Raw genomic sequence first — 15,718 nt, 5'->3', positions numbered from 1 at the left:
TAATGCTAATTGATGAAAATGGAGAATGACGATAAATAAAGGTGAGTGATAGTTTATTTATTCAAGTGATGTTCAGTGTTGCTGAGCAATATTAGTGATAAATAATAGTAGGTTTGTTCTCTAGTTAATGGATTATAAATCACAATTAGGAACTCACAAAATAAAGAAAGACAAGATTGCATAATACAAATTGGTGAACATTTTTAACAGTGTTCACTTCTGGTGCAATGATGGTAAACAATGCTGATTCACGGTTGGAGAGCAATGTCAGGTGGATTGATCACTATTGAATGGATTAATAAACCACAATTAGAATCTCACGAATCAAATAAGGCCAAACATGGATTAAATGCATAATGCCAATTGGTGAAAACTGTGAAGCGTTAACTGCTAGTGAATGACGGTTCAATGATAATAGCGTGTGATGGTTTAATAATGTGAATGGTGTTCTGTGATGTTCTCTCGGTGCAGGTGATTGTCGGCAGCAGTGAGGGAATCACCGCGCACACATGCACGCGCTCTCCACTCTCACGCTCCTCCAGTGCTCCACAGACCTTCATTACTCCAGTCTGTCGATGTGAGACGCGGATGACAAAGTTGAAATCGCAGGTGCACGAAGCGAACCGTCCATTTGCAGACGTGAGAACGAAGACGAGGGATTATATCGCGGGTCATTCTGTGATGGTGAGTTTGCGCTTCTTCTTCTTCTTCTTCGCGTTTCTTCAGTCATTGATCGCTACAGCCATACATTGAATGGGGGCGACCTCCGCTCACAATAATACACAATAGTCAACGGCGTGTTTCTCATTCGCTTCACGCGTTTCTATGGACGGATTAATTATTGATATAAAATGAGTGAATATTTAGAGACCGCGGAGATTATTTAAGCTTTGCTTTGTTGGATAGCCTGTACATTCACTTGATATCAATTCAGTTCAATTTATAGATGATTTGTGGGTGATAATTTACCGATTCATCCACATTATCACTTTAAAACGATGCATTTGAATGCTTCCAATCTTTTTTGTCGCAAATCGTTTATCTATAAATGGAAGCATGTCCAGAATGTCACATTTCCTCGCAGAATTAGAAGAAAATATTTTTTTCATCACATTTAATCACGTTTCCATTGACTGTAATGCAGAAAATATTTTAGATGTTAGCCTATTTAAAAAAATATTATTAATTATTAATATGTATCAAGACTGTATTTGTTTGTACTACCTTTTAAGTCCACTAATTTTAATAAAAATAAACTGACCAGACAGGATGATTTCATTACTCTGTAACAGTAATCTAATGAGAACCATCATTAAGAATGAGAATTACATCCAAACTGCAAAAGTTAAGCATTGTGAGACTTGAATTGTATTAAAAAATATTTTTTTCTTCTGGGTTGAAATGCAATCCTATACACTGATTTATGAAGCAAACTGTATCTTGAGCCAGAGAAAAAGCAGCTGTGTAAAGCCAATAATCAGCCAATTCTGATGCTTTCTCTCGTGCATTAGGTCTGTTTTCTCTCTCTAACGCCTCATCGGTAAATCAATCCAGATTTCTGCAGTGAATATGAAGGCATGCAGTGAGTCACAGCACACGTTAAAGCTGCCTTCACATTCATGCAAAACAAACCCAACCACTGTATATTCCTATTCAAATGATTGCCTCAAAATGAATCTGATTATGTAATGACCTCCGAAACCTTGCACAATTTGACCTTGCAATGTTTTGACACCGTATGAAGTCATTTCAGTTCTAAAAATGTGATGCTTTTCTCTTTGGGTCACTGCGTTGTGGAAAACATGCCTCACCGTTAATGGAATTAATGTAGCAATACAGTAGATCACAATAGCATTAGCGGTATAAATATACACAAGAACATACAATGTTAAATGACCGTTGTTATTGTTGCCAGATGCTGTTCAAGAGCACAGAGCCCCATTCAAAAACAGCCCTGTGCTTCTCATTATGATGGTTATCAGAGCCACAGTGTGTGTTTTGCATCCATAAAAAAGCTACGGTTTGATTGACACTCAACTGTCTTTCTCTCCTTGAAGTGCCTGTTTGTTTGCATCCCACAAGACTTTCAAAAATAGCACGGGGAAAGAGAGAACGTGCAAGAAAAACATTGCGATGGACATTTTCAACTGAAATTGGCTTTCTATGCTCACTTGAAGGAAACCATTCAATCGTCTAGTTTTTCATGACGACCATGCAAGTTAGGAGTCCTGCAGTTGCATGCAATTGAATCACTACTCGTTCTATCTATGTGTGTGTTTTATTTGCTGTGATTCATCCGTTTATTCCTTTTCCTGAGATCTAATAAAGATGAGTAAGACGGTGGGGGCTCGGAGACCGTTCTCTGTCCTCGCGCAGGTCTCATCTTAAAGGATTTTATACCTCCTTAGATTCGCTGTGGATCAGTAAATCTGGCCGCCACACATTTCCCGAAAACCCCTGCCCACTCGCCCCTCCCTCCGCGTCGGCCCTGCGCACTTCAGCGATCAGAGATTTGATTATTTCAGATGGGATTGTATATAATAAAGAATGTAAGGGTGATTCTGTGTTGTTGTGGGTCCAGACTGAGCATCAGCCACTGTGCTGCAGTATATTATGATGTGGCCAGTAGCATCTCTGTGTCTCTGTGTGTGTTTCAAAACAATGTTCCTTCTCTTTCAGGCTTTATGAGGTTGTGTGTGAGATCTCGGGGAACAATCGTGAGCAGAATGCATAGACACACGACAAGAGAGACCTTCCTCGTCCTCTTCCTCATCATTAGCCTGGTAAGAGCAGAGACATGCATGTATTTTTGTGCTTTGGGCCTGTATTCACATTGATTTACATGATTGCAGTCAAACCAAAATGTATTCAGACACCTTTAACCTTTCTCATATTATCAGTTTATTCGCTTTAGTTTAGAAAATGGTAATAAAATATGACCTCTTGATAATGTCAGATGACTTTGCTAGAAAGGTATGCAATTTATTACATACAATATTTACACAACTATCAATACTTTGTTGACCAATTACCAAGCAATGCTTAATTTTGTTCAGTCTGTGGTGCAAAAAAGTCACATTAGCAATTAAAGAAAAAAAAAAACTTATGCAAAACATGGTCAGGTCAAAGTGTCTGAATCATTTTTAACCAGTAGACCACTGTATGAAGATTTTTTGGGAATAATGTATCACAGTTTAGGTTATTTTGCTACCATCACTTACATCAATGAACTACGTCCTGCACCCACTATTAAAAAAATATAGAAAATTATATCTGATGTCTAAATATTTTTTTGTTTCACTGTATATGTTACAAATGTGACCATTATTGAAATTTGAAGAGGCAAGGATTACCTCTAAACCTCATTATTAAACACAAGGTTTCATGAAAACAGACATTTTTAGAGCCCTTAAGAGACTTTAAGCACCTATCAAGAAAACTCTTGAAACCACAAGTATTGTTTTAGTATTATTTATATACTGTTATAGTTTATATTAATGTTCTGAATTAGCTTTTATTTTTATACTTTCAGTTTTTTCAATTTTTAATTTAATTAGATTTTTGGTCCTTTTTCTGTGCTTTTGTCATTTTTGTTATTTATTAATTTTTTACTACTACTATTTAGGGTTATTTTATTTTATTTTTATTTTTTACTCATTTAAATTTTTCAGTTTATTTTCAATAATTTTAGTGCTTAAACTTATTTTAATTAGCTCCCAAAGCAACATTTATTATAGTTATTTTTCTGTTGCACTTTACAATAACCATTCTTAGTTAACCTTGGTTAAAGTGCATTAACTAGCATTAACTAACAATAAGCAGGACATTTCTCATAGTATTTATGAATCTTTTTCAGTGTTGGTTAACAAAAATATACCTCTTCATTATTAGTTCATGCAAGCTCAGTTTCATTAAATAATATTAACAGAAGTTTTGATTTAAAAAAAAATATTAATACATTTATTTTTATTTCAGTTTTAGTTTTTGCTCATTCAATTTTTTACAGTTTATTTTTCAATAACTTTAATAATTTTGCTGAAACTTATTTTAGTTAGCTCCCAAAGCAACATTTATTATAGATTTTTTTTGTTGTTTTTGTTGTACTTTTGCACCTCTCTTAGTTAACCTTAGTTAATGTGCATTAACTAATAATGAGCAGTACATTTCTTACAGTATTTTTGTTAATTATATTTAATAAAAATACACCTGTTCATTGTTAATGCATGTTAGCTCAGGTTCATTAAATAATATCAACAGATATGTTTTGATTTAAAAAATGTATTAATACACGTTTAAATGAGCTAACTATGATAAACTACTGCTTTAGAAGAATTTTCCATTGTTAGTTCATGGTAACTATTGTAGTTATCTAAGGAATTTTATTATAAAGTATTAATGTTTTTTTATCTATTTATATTTTCTTTTATATTTTTTTCAGTTAGCAAAAGTGTTTTAGTTAACAATAATAGCCCTGGGAACCATATAGCAATGCATTTGAATCCATTCTGGACATCATAGAAACAGGTAGTACCACTAAAACAGAATTAGTTCTTGTATTTTTTTTTTCAGCGTTCACAATGCTAGTGTGTTTCGCCAGACTGTTGAAACTCTGTCAGAACGCACTGGCATTGTAAACAGGCAAGCTGAAAATACAAAAACTAGTTCTGTTTTAGTTCCACTACCAGTTTCAAAGCATATCTGAAAGGTTGACTTTTAAAAGAAGAAGAAAAACACATCCTGAGGTTTTGTGATAACTGCTGTGTGATAAAGGTCTTGTTAGTTCTTGGTAATTTCCCTACAGTGGTAACAAGCAAGAGCATCTTATCTTGAATCAAAATAAAGAGAAAAGCTGCTTGAATGGAGGGAATGGAGGGTTTTTTGATTTGCATAAGAAGCCCATTGAAAAATATTGCTCAGATTTTGCTCTTATATATTTTAGGGCAAGCATGTAATTTGACTGAAACATCAACTCATCTCAAATGTTTCTCCTGATGTTACACAAATGAGCTAATTATTGACGTACAGTAAGAGTATAAAGCTATAAAATGAATATGGATAGACCAGATCAGGTCTTGGAAGAGTTTGATCATTTAATCTCTTCAAATTTCTAAGAATTAAAATCTTAAAAATAAAGGATCCAAAAGTGTGTTTTTGCAGTGATGCCATAGAAGAACCATTTTTGGTTCCTCAAATAACCTTTCAGTGAACAGTTCCTAAAAGAACCATTTAAAGAGCATTTAAAAAATTTAAAGAACCCTTTTCAACTATAAAGAACCTTTTCTGCATTTGAAAGGTTCCATGGATGTTCAAGGTTCTTCACAGAACCTTTGATGCTAATAAAGAATCTTTATTTTTAAAAGTTTAAGAACAAAATGGTTGTGCTTGAGTATTTTCCTCTCATTTTTAGAGGCAAAAGTGAGTAAAAACTGAGTAAAAATAATGATATATTGAGTCAAATTAGCATCTAATATCTAAGTCTGTAAATACAGTAGATTTACATAATCCAAATGGCACAGTGTGGTCAGCAGCAACGAAAAGGAAACTATTACTCATACAATTATTTGTGTTTCTGGGAATGTTTTATTTCCGTTGGAATCCAGACTGCAGACAGGATCGTTTTAGATTGGCCATTTTGAGGTCTGACCCCTGACCTCTCCAATTAAGGCCCGAATGTCCCGAAGGAAAGCAAAACAAAAGGTTAAGAAGAGGGTCAAGAGGGTGTATATATCGGAAATCGTAAATGATTCTTTTTACATAAGAAATGTTGGGACTTTCACCTAACATTTCAGTAACCACAAACATTCGATTACAAGTTCCTCAGAGCGTGTATTTTCAGTAAGTTGCTGGAGGAGGTAACCATAGCAACAGTTGGCTGTTCAAGTGCTTTCCATTAGGATCAATGGACAGTACATGACGTAATGTCATTATTTGCCACTTTATTATAGATTTAAATTGATCCCCGTCTAGTCTGTCTAGTTCACACCCTACTACAGATAAATCGTTATTTAGCATTTTTTGACACAATTTGGCAACAAAAGTGTGTCCAAGAAACCTCAGCTGAACAGCTCCTGTACAAGGAATATTTTGCCCCAAAATGAAAATGTACTAACCCTCAGGCTGTCCAAAATGGGTTTGTTTCTTCATCTGAACAGATTTGGAGAAATTTAGCATTACAGCTTGCTCACCAATGGATCCTCTGCAGTGAATGGGTACCGTCAGAAAGAGAATCCAAACATCTGATAAAAACATCACAATAATCCACACCACTCCAGTCCATCAGTTAGTGTCTTGTAAAGCAAAAAGATTTGTGTTTGTCAAAAACAAATCCATCAAGACATTTTGACTTGAAGCCATTGCCTCTGGCAAAAATATGCAATCCATAATGCATAATAACTCTTTTTCCATTGAAAAAGTCAATCCTCTGTTGTCCTCTCACATCAACATCTACCAATATATGTGTTTAGAACTGTTTTGGACTGTTTTTGCTTGTAAACCCTGTTTGATCTGTGCATATTTCTCTCCTGATTCAGAAGAGGTGACTAAAAATGTCTAAATGATAGATAATGACTGTTTTTACTGTATTTTTAATCAAATAAATGAAGTCTTCATAAGCCTTAGAAATTAAAATAAGTTTACTGACCCCAAACCTTTGAATGGAGTTTATGAATCTTAAATAGATTAATGTTCCCCCCAGCAGTTTTAAACTGAAAATGCACTATAAAGTGTTAAATAAAATTGTATTTTTAACAAATTTGATGTAAAATGTCTGGCTGTGTGTGTTCAGACATCTCATTAAGCTTGACTTCAAATCCATTAAGTTCTTGGCAAATTTTAGCCATTCAATTAGTTTCTTACAAACATGCAGCTTTTCACTTCACAAGATGTTAATTGATGGACTGGAGTGGTGTGGATTACTTGTGGATTATTGTGATTTTTTTTTATCAGCTGTTTTGACTCTCATTCTGACAGCACCCATTCACTGCAGAGGATCCATTGGTGAGCAAGTGATGTAATGCTAAACTTCTTCAAATCTGTTCTAATGAAGAAACAAACTCTATATCTTGGAGACCTGAGGATGAATACATTTTCAGCAAATTTCCATTTTTTGGTGTACTCTTTCTTTAAACCAATTAAATTTATGCTTTTTGACCAGTATCGTTCAGATGTGTATCATTGTCATGTCTTCTTCATGGTAACAGACCAGATTTCAAACCAGGTCATACAGGTTTAAAGTGATCAAGCTTGTTTTGAAACTTGGTAGCTTTTTTTTAGGACAACTGGTTTTAGCTGGATTTTTACAGAGATGGACATTCAATCCAAAACAATAACAAACCCAACAGATGTCAAAGACAGAAATAACACAACTTATATAAAAGATAACTTCTGTGAAAGTTTATTTACTCCCAGAGGGGTACTGTAAATAGACGGGTCTAGCTCAGATCGATTTTTCATCTTGTTTATAAGCCGGCGAGTTGTTGTTTTGGTGGTTTTTGTGGCGTGAATTCATTTCCTGTGCACTTCTGCTGTTTGTTCATGCTGCTCTTGTGTTGTTCTGGTTTATTTATGTGTTTTATCTGTTTGTTGATCCAGATGTGGCCCATACATTCAGAGATTTCCAACTGCGTCATCAAACGTGAGGAGGAGAGATGCTTGGAGCGAATCGCGCTGCACAACCCCAAAGAAGATGAAAAGTTTGGTAAGAGAGAGTGAAGACTATCTAACACTTTTATAGTGTCTAGTACCCTGGACCACAAAACCAGTCTTAGGGAATATTTGTAGCAATAGCCAAAAATACATTGTAGGGGTTAAGATGTTTCTTTTATGACAAAAATCATTAGGATATTAAGTAAAGATCATGTTCCATGAAGAAATTTCCTACTGTAAATAATAAATATATCAAAACTTAATTTTTGATTAATAATATGCAATGCTAAGAACTTCATTTGGACAACTTCAAAGGTGATTTTCTCAAAATTGTACCTCGGCCAAATGTGGTCTTGTCCTAATAAACCATACATCAATGGAAAGCTAATTTATTCAGCCTTATGACTGGTTTTGTAGTCCAGAGTCACAAATGTGACAAAATGTGAAGTGGAATTCTGGAAGTGAAGTATGGAATTCTGTTATGTAATCCAGTGCGTTTGATCTTCCAATTACAGTGTGAAAGATAAACAGGAAATGATAACAGCCCAAGTTTTCCCTTTCTAGAGTCATTTTCGATCTAACTGCATCAAAACAGTGAGAGCCTGCTCTTTTGGACATGTCTGATTCACAATGAACCATGAACTGATGAGTGAGATGATAGTGAGAGCATTTTTGGGAACAGATTTTGACTGATGTGGCTAATACACTGCTCAAAAAAATAAAGGGAACACTAAAATAACACATCCTAGATCTGAATGAATGAAATATTCTTGTTAAATACTTTGTTCTTTACATAGTTGAATGTGCTGACAACAAAATCACTCAAAAATTATCAATGAAAATCAAATTTATTAACCCATGGAGGTCTGGTTTTGGAGTCAGACTCAAAATTGAAGTGGAAAAACACACTACAGGCTGATCCAACTTTGATGTAATGTCCTTAAAGCAAGTCAAAATGATGCTCAGTAGTGTGTGTGGCCTCCACGTACCTGTATGACCTCCCAACAATGCCTGGGCATGCTCCTGATGAGGTGGCGGATGGTCTCCTGAGGGATCTCCTCCCAGACCTGAACTAAAGCATCCGCCAACTCCTGGACAGTCTGTGGTGCAACGTGGTGTTGGTGGATGGAGCGAGACATGATATCCCAGATGTGCTCAATTGTACAGGTTTAGAAAAAAAATAAGTTTTAATAAATATAACTTTATTAGATTAGATTAGATTCAACTTTATTGTCATTACACATGTACAAGTACAAGGCAACGAAATGCAGTACCTTTTAGTATCTAAAGGTTGGGGTTGGTAAGATTTTGTTCTTGAAAAAGGTTTAACCAAGGCTACATTTATCAGATAAAAATTCTGAAAAAACTGTAAAATATACAGTTTACAATAACTGCTTTCTATTTGAATATATTTTAAAATGTATTTTATTCTTGTGATGCAAAGCTGAATTTTAGCATCGTTACTCTAGTCTTCAGTGTGACACGATCCTTCAGAAATGCTGATTTGCTGCTCAAGAAATGTGTTAAAATTGTTGAATATTACTGTGGAAAATGTAATACATTTTTCTTCAGGATTTTATGATGAACAGAAAGTTTGAAAGAAGAGCATTTATTTGAAATAGTGTCACTTTAGTGTCACTTTTAATTAATTGAATGCACCCTGGCTGAATAAACTTTTGAGCAGTAGTGTAACTGTAAATTATAATAAAGTCAGTTCATATTTTATTAAACAAACTGGAATACATAAAATGAAAACACCCTTACTACCAAAACTCTTTGCATCCATATGGCTTTATTAGACTGTGCAAGAGCATGTAAAATCCCAGATGGGAATGTCAGCAACCATCAAAGAACTGCTGAATCATTTTTAACTGATTCACTGAATTGGATTTGATTCATTTAAATGATTCGGAACTGTTACAATGCAACAATCCATCTTGCGTGTTTTTCATTCTGTCCTTCCCATCTCGCTATGATTACTCATGATTGTCCATCTCCCCCAGAGTCTCAATGTAAGCACTCAATTAACTAGAGCTTGCGTTCATTGGGTTCATTTCGCTCGGCCTGTGCTAAATGTGTCATCCGTCCCCTATAGAGGTATTCAGGTATTGTGGTAAACAGGAAGCAGGGCTGTGACACCTGTCAGCAATTACAGAGAAGAGAAGTTATTTTTGTGAAAGCTGGAGGACTCATCCAGCGGGATGTGGATAAATGGGCCGAGAGGAAGATGGAGAGAAAGCACTTTGACTCTGACTCATGTGTTTGCAGCCTCAAGGACACTCCAGATAGTTCTGACTGTTCGGAGCAGAAAATAAGAGATTATAAGGTGTAAAACAGCTTGAGTTGCTAGAAAGACACTTGGGGGTGAATTTACCGAATGGTAAAAGTTTTACATGTGGAATTGCAGTGCAAAATGTTTTTCATTAACCAGCTAGATTTGCCAGTGTAGTGCTGTACCTTGTGCTTTGACTGTTTATTGTTGTTGTTAATCTTTTCAGAGCAGACATACATTTTCTGTCCAGAAGTCCTGAGTAAATAGAGTTTTATTTCAAAAGGATATCCATTTTAGGCATTTAAGTTTGTTTCAGTAGTGAGTGGATGTGATGGTTTGTAATGCCTCTCTTTAGACTTTTTAAGGTGTATGATACAAGGTATGTGAGGTAAAATTTGTACGGAGGTTTTGACTCAGTAAGAAAGAAATGAATTATACTTATATTCGGCACCAATCAAATTGATCAGTAAAGTTGTTTCCCCTTCAGTCGTTTCACTACGACGTTACATATGGGAACTCGCTTGAGAGTCCAATCATCTCTGAGCCTTATTCAAAAGGCCAATGAAAATTGGCGAGTGACATTTGCATGTCAAGCCACGCCCCGTACATACGGGTATATAAGATGGCGGCATGCAGCAAAAAAAAAACTACGATGACTTTCCTGCTTTCACAGAAAGAGCTAATTTCCTCACCTCTGGGGCCTCGGCCCCGAGTTCCCCTTTCGAGCAGCACTTACACTCCTCGGAACCGGACTCGGAGCGTGATATCCCCAGCGCGGGAACCAGGGAAGAAGGTGAGCACTGCTTCTCGCAGTCAGACTCTCCCCCAGAACCCTTCAATTTCTGGGGCCAGTTCCCTTCCCCTTCCCCCTCCAGGCTGCCCCACCGTGGTCACGTTGGTCAACGTTCCCTTGATACCGCTGGCGAACCGGCTGGAGGCTTGGTTTCAGCTTCCCAGCCCCTCGCGGTGGTTGATGGCTATGCGATTCAATTCGCCAGGCGTCCGCCCAGGTACAGAGGCGTCCTTTTCACTACTGTCCATTCGGACACGCATGCCGCTGTCCTGCGTGCGGAGGTTGCAGTCCTACTGGCAAAGGATGCAATCGAGCCAGTCCCTCCAGCCGAGATGAAGTCAGGGTTCTACAGTCCCTACTTCATTGTGCCCAAAAAGAGCGGTGGGTTAAGACCCATCCTGGATCTCAGAGCTCTGAATCTGTCCCTCCTCAGGCTGCCGTTCAAGATGCTCACGACGAAACGCATGCTAACCTGCATTCGTCCCCAGGATTGGTTTGCAGCCATCGACCTGAAGGACGCGTACTTTCACGTCTCGATCCTTCCTCGTCACAGACCCTTTCTACGGTTTGCCTTCGAAGGTCGAGTGTATCAGTACAAAGTACTTCCATTTGGCCTGTCCCTCTCTCCCCGCGTCTTCACGAAAGTCACGGAGGCAGCCCTGACCCCTCTTTGGCAGTTGGGCCTTCGCATCCTCAAATCTCGACGACTGGCTTCTCATAGCTCACTCGTGAGACCTGTTGTGCGAACAGAGGGACCTGGTGCTTCGGCACCTCAGCCATCTGGGCCTTCAGGTCAACCGAGAAAAGAGCAAACTCTCCCCAGTGCAGAGGATCTCTTTTCTCGGTGTGGAGCTGGACTCGGTCAACACGACAGCCCGCCTCACAAACGAGAGTGCTCAGTCAGTGCTGAAATGTCTGAACTTATTCAGACACAAGACAGCGGTTCCTCTCAAAACATTTCAGAGTCTCCTGGGGCATATGGCAGCTGCAGCCATGGTGACGCCGCTGGGCTTGCTTCATATGAGACCGCTTCAGGGCTGGTTACACGACCGAGTCCCAAGACGGGCATGGCACCGTGGCACACTCCGGATTGGCGTTTCCCTGCAGTGTCGCCGCCTATTCAGCACGTGTTCAGACCCTGCCTTCCTTCGGGCCAGAGTGCTCTTGGGACAGGTGTCCAGGCACGTCGTGGTTTACGCAGATGCCTCCACCACGGGTTGGGGTGCTGTATGCAACGGGCAAGCAGTATCGGGCTCCTGGACAGGACCTCGACTGCAGTGGCACATCAATTGCCTCGAGTTGTTGGCTGTGCTTCTGGCCCTTCGTCGCTTCCGATCGACGTTGCGTCAGAAACACGTGCTTGTCGCACCGACAGCACTGCGACTGTGGCGTATATCAATCGCCAAGGCAGTCTTCGCTCTCCTCGCATGTCATAACTCGTCCGCCGTCTGCTTGCACAGACCCTGTGCGAGATCAGGGAGGACGAGGAGAAGGTCTTGTTGGTTGCGCCACACTGGCCCACCCGGACCTGGTTTCCAGAACTAATTTCCCTCGCGGCAGGCCCTCCCTGGAAGATCCCCTTGAGGAAAGACCTTCTTTCTCAGGGGATGGGCACAATTTGGCACCCGCGCCCCGACCTGTGGAACCTGCATGTCTGGCTCTTGGACGGGAAGTGTCAGACCTCGCCGGCCTTCCCCAGGCCGTGGTAAATACCATTACTCAGTCCCGAGCTCCCTCTACGAGGCAGGCTTACACACTGAGGTGGGGTCTGTTCGTTGACTGGTGTTCCTCTCGAGGAGAGGACCCACAGAGATGCACGATTGCAGTAGTGCTTTCCTTCCTGCAAGAGAAGTTGGAGCACAGGCTGTCCCCTTCGATTCTCAAAGTGTACGTTGCTGCCATTGCAGCGTATCACGATGCAGTAGATGGAACATCCCTGGGTAAGCACCAACGCATCGTGAGGTTCCTGCGAGGTGCAAAGAGGATTAACCCTCCCAGACCGCACCTCGTACCCTCTTGGGATCTCTCCGTCGCCCTCCGCGGCCTACCGGAGGCCCCGTTTGAGCCACTTGCGTCAGTTGAGCTGAAATTCCTGTCACTTAAGATAGCGCTCCTGACTGCACTGGCCTTCATCAAGAGGGTAGGGGACCTACAAGCCTTCTCTGTCAGCGAAACGTGCCTTGAATTCGGGCCCGGAGATTCTCACGTCATCCTGAGACCCCGGCCCGATTATGTGCCCAAGGTTCCCACCACGCCCTTCCGCGATCAGGTGGTGAACCTGCAAGCTCTGCCCCCGGAGGAGGCAGACCCGGCTTCTGCGCTGCTGTGCCCTGTTCGTGCTCTGCGCATATACGTAGACCGTACTCGGCACTTCAGATGCACCGAGCAGCTCTTTGTCTGCTTCGGAGGTCAGCAGAAAGGGAATGCTGTCTCCAAACAGAGGTTGGCCCATTGGGGGGTAGAAGCCATCTCCCTGTCTTATCTATACCAGGGAGAGCCATGCCCCTTAGGTGTTCATGCCCACTCCATCAGGAGTGTTGCTTCTTCCTATGCGTTGGCTCATGGCGCCTCACTAGCAGATATCTGTAGAGCTGCGGGCTGGGCGACACCTAATACCTTCTCTAGGTTTTACAACCTCCGCGTAGAGGACATATCCTCCTGTGTCTTAACATAAGACTTCAGGTGAGCGGGAGGATGGCTGGTGTCGGCTTGCTGCGCCATTCCCAAGTTGATCCGTGCGCCATTTCCCAGAATGTTCCCTCTGGCGAACCCTGGGTCCTCCATGCCCCGCAGTCAGGCCTAGATGCGGAGTAGTCCCTGACTGTGCTCCTGCTTGGGTTTCCTTCGCCCCGCAGGTTGTGGCTATATTTTTCAATATTTCCAGCGGAGAAGACCGCTGTTTTCCTCGTGTATCCCTAAAAGCTTATGGATATATTGAATTATTCTCATTTCCACATGTAAAGATCTCATGTGCTCCGCCCCCCCCCCCCCCCCCAACCCATGCTTCAGTACATCTGGCATCCCTGTGGGGCCCCCTCAATGCAGGGCGTTGGGAAGGTTACGTTACAATTTCCATCAAATCGATAATTTTGATTTTGATCCATACAATGTATTTTTGGCTATTGCTACAAATGCACCCGTGCTACTTAAGACTAGTTTTGTGGTCCAGGGTCTCATATTATATCCTGCTATTATTTTTTAAAAGACATTCGTACTCTTATTCAGCAAGAATGTATTAAAGTAAGTATAAAAATGACAGTAAAGACATTTATACTGTTACAAAAGTCGTTTTTTTTTTTTAATAAATGCTGTTCTTTTGAACTTTCTGTTAATCAAATAATCCTGAAAATGAAAATGTATCATGGTTTCTACAAAAATTTTAAATGGCACAGTTGTTTTTTTAGCATTTATAATAATCAGAAATGTTTCTTGAGGAGCAAATCAGCACATTATAATCTTTCTGAAGGATCATGTGACTTTAAATAGTAAAAATATTTTTACTGTTTTTGCTGTAATTTTTAATCAAATAATTGACGCCTTGGTGAGCATTTTATATGCTATTTAATGTATATAATGGCATATATACAGCTGAAGTCAAAAGTTTACATACACCTTGCAGGATCTGCAAAATTTTTTTTTTTTTTTTAGAAAAATAAGAGGGGACATACAAAATGCATTTCACATTAAAGGTGTTTACATATAGTCCACAAGAGAAAATAATAGTTTAATACAATTTATAAAAATGACCCGGTTCAAACGTTTACATATACTTGATTCTTAATACTTCGTTGTTGCCTGAATGACCCACAGCGGGTTTTTTTTTTTTTTTTTTTTTTTGTGATAGTTGTTTGTGAGTCCCCTGTTTGTCCTGAACAGTTAAACTGCCCGTTGTACTTCTGAAATGTCCTTCAGTTCCCACAAATTCTTTGGTATTGCAGCATTTTTGTGTATTTAAACCCTTTCCAACAAGGACTATTTGATTTTGAGATAAAAATTTTTTTTCACACTGAGGGACTGATATGCAACTATTACAGAAGGTTCAAACTCTCACTGATGCTTCAGAAGGAAAAAAGATGCATTAAGAGTTGGGGGTGAAAACTTTTGAACAGAATGAAGATTTGTACATTTTTCTTATTTTGCCTGAATATCTTTTTTTTATCATTTGGTACTGCCCTTCAGAAGCTACAGAAGATACTTGTTTCCCAAAAGACAAAATAAGTTAAATTTACCCTGCTATTCAAATCCCAAAAGTTTTCACTGTTCAGGACAAACAAGGGACTCATGTACAACTATCACTAAACAAAAAACACAGCTGTGGATCATTCATGTAACAACTCCATATTAAGAATCAAGCGTATGTTAACTTTTGAATGGGGTCATTTTTAGAAATTATTGTTGGTTATAGTTAAAACAGTAGTTTTATTAAACTATTATTTTCTCTTGTGGACTATGTGTAAATGTCTTTTATGTGAAATATCTTATTCAGGTCGGTACTAAATAAAAAATAACATGCATTTTGTATGATCCCTGTTATTTTGGTAAAATAATTAACATTTTGTAAGTTCTGCAAGGTGTATGTAAATTTTTGACTTTAACTGTATATAATTTGTAATGGCATAGTATAGGTATTTTCCCCCAGCAGTTTTAAATTGAAAATGCACTGTTAAGTGCAAAATAAACGAAAAATTTTTAACAAATTTGATGTGAAAGGAGGTAAAATGCCTGGCTATGTGTGTTCAGACATTTCTTCTTTCAGCCTCGCTTCAAAGCCATTAAATTCTTGGCAAATTTTAGCCGTCCAATCAGCATCCTCTGGGGGCGTTTAAGCTAATTAGACGACAATAGTATCCTCAACCGCAACGGAGAGCAACATGCTTACCAGCAGAGAATTAGGCGTCAGTTTCAAGATATCTGAAAACCATTAAAACTGCAGTAATTGAATACCTTGTTAAACCCAAAGCTCTTATTGGTGTGGAATGATGATGTAGAGTAGCTACAAAATATGGTTT

The 15,718-nt window shown here is 39.2% G+C and overlaps 1 protein-coding gene across 1 annotated transcript in view; it reads left to right on the top strand.

Annotated features, from left to right (window-relative positions):
• The first annotated feature begins 499 nt into the window (after nt 1–499).
• Nucleotides 500–15,718, top strand: part of adcyap1r1a (adenylate cyclase activating polypeptide 1a (pituitary) receptor type I) — a 32,754-nt gene continuing 17,535 nt past the window's right edge. Inside the window, exons 1-4 of the mRNA XM_073848548.1 lie at nt 500–684; nt 2,680–2,783; nt 7,591–7,696; nt 9,750–9,970. Coding sequence (XP_073704649.1) covers nt 2,685–2,783; nt 7,591–7,696; nt 9,750–9,970 — 426 coding nt within the window. The 5' untranslated portion in view covers nt 500–684; nt 2,680–2,684. The remainder of the gene's footprint in view (nt 685–2,679; nt 2,784–7,590; nt 7,697–9,749; nt 9,971–15,718) is intronic.

This window comes from Garra rufa, chromosome 10 (genome assembly GCF_049309525.1).
Source record: "Garra rufa chromosome 10, GarRuf1.0, whole genome shotgun sequence".
NCBI lineage: Eukaryota > Metazoa > Chordata > Actinopteri > Cypriniformes > Cyprinidae > Garra > Garra rufa.
Note: the sequence above shows the minus strand (reverse complement) of the source record. Positions and strands in the feature narration are given on the sequence as shown.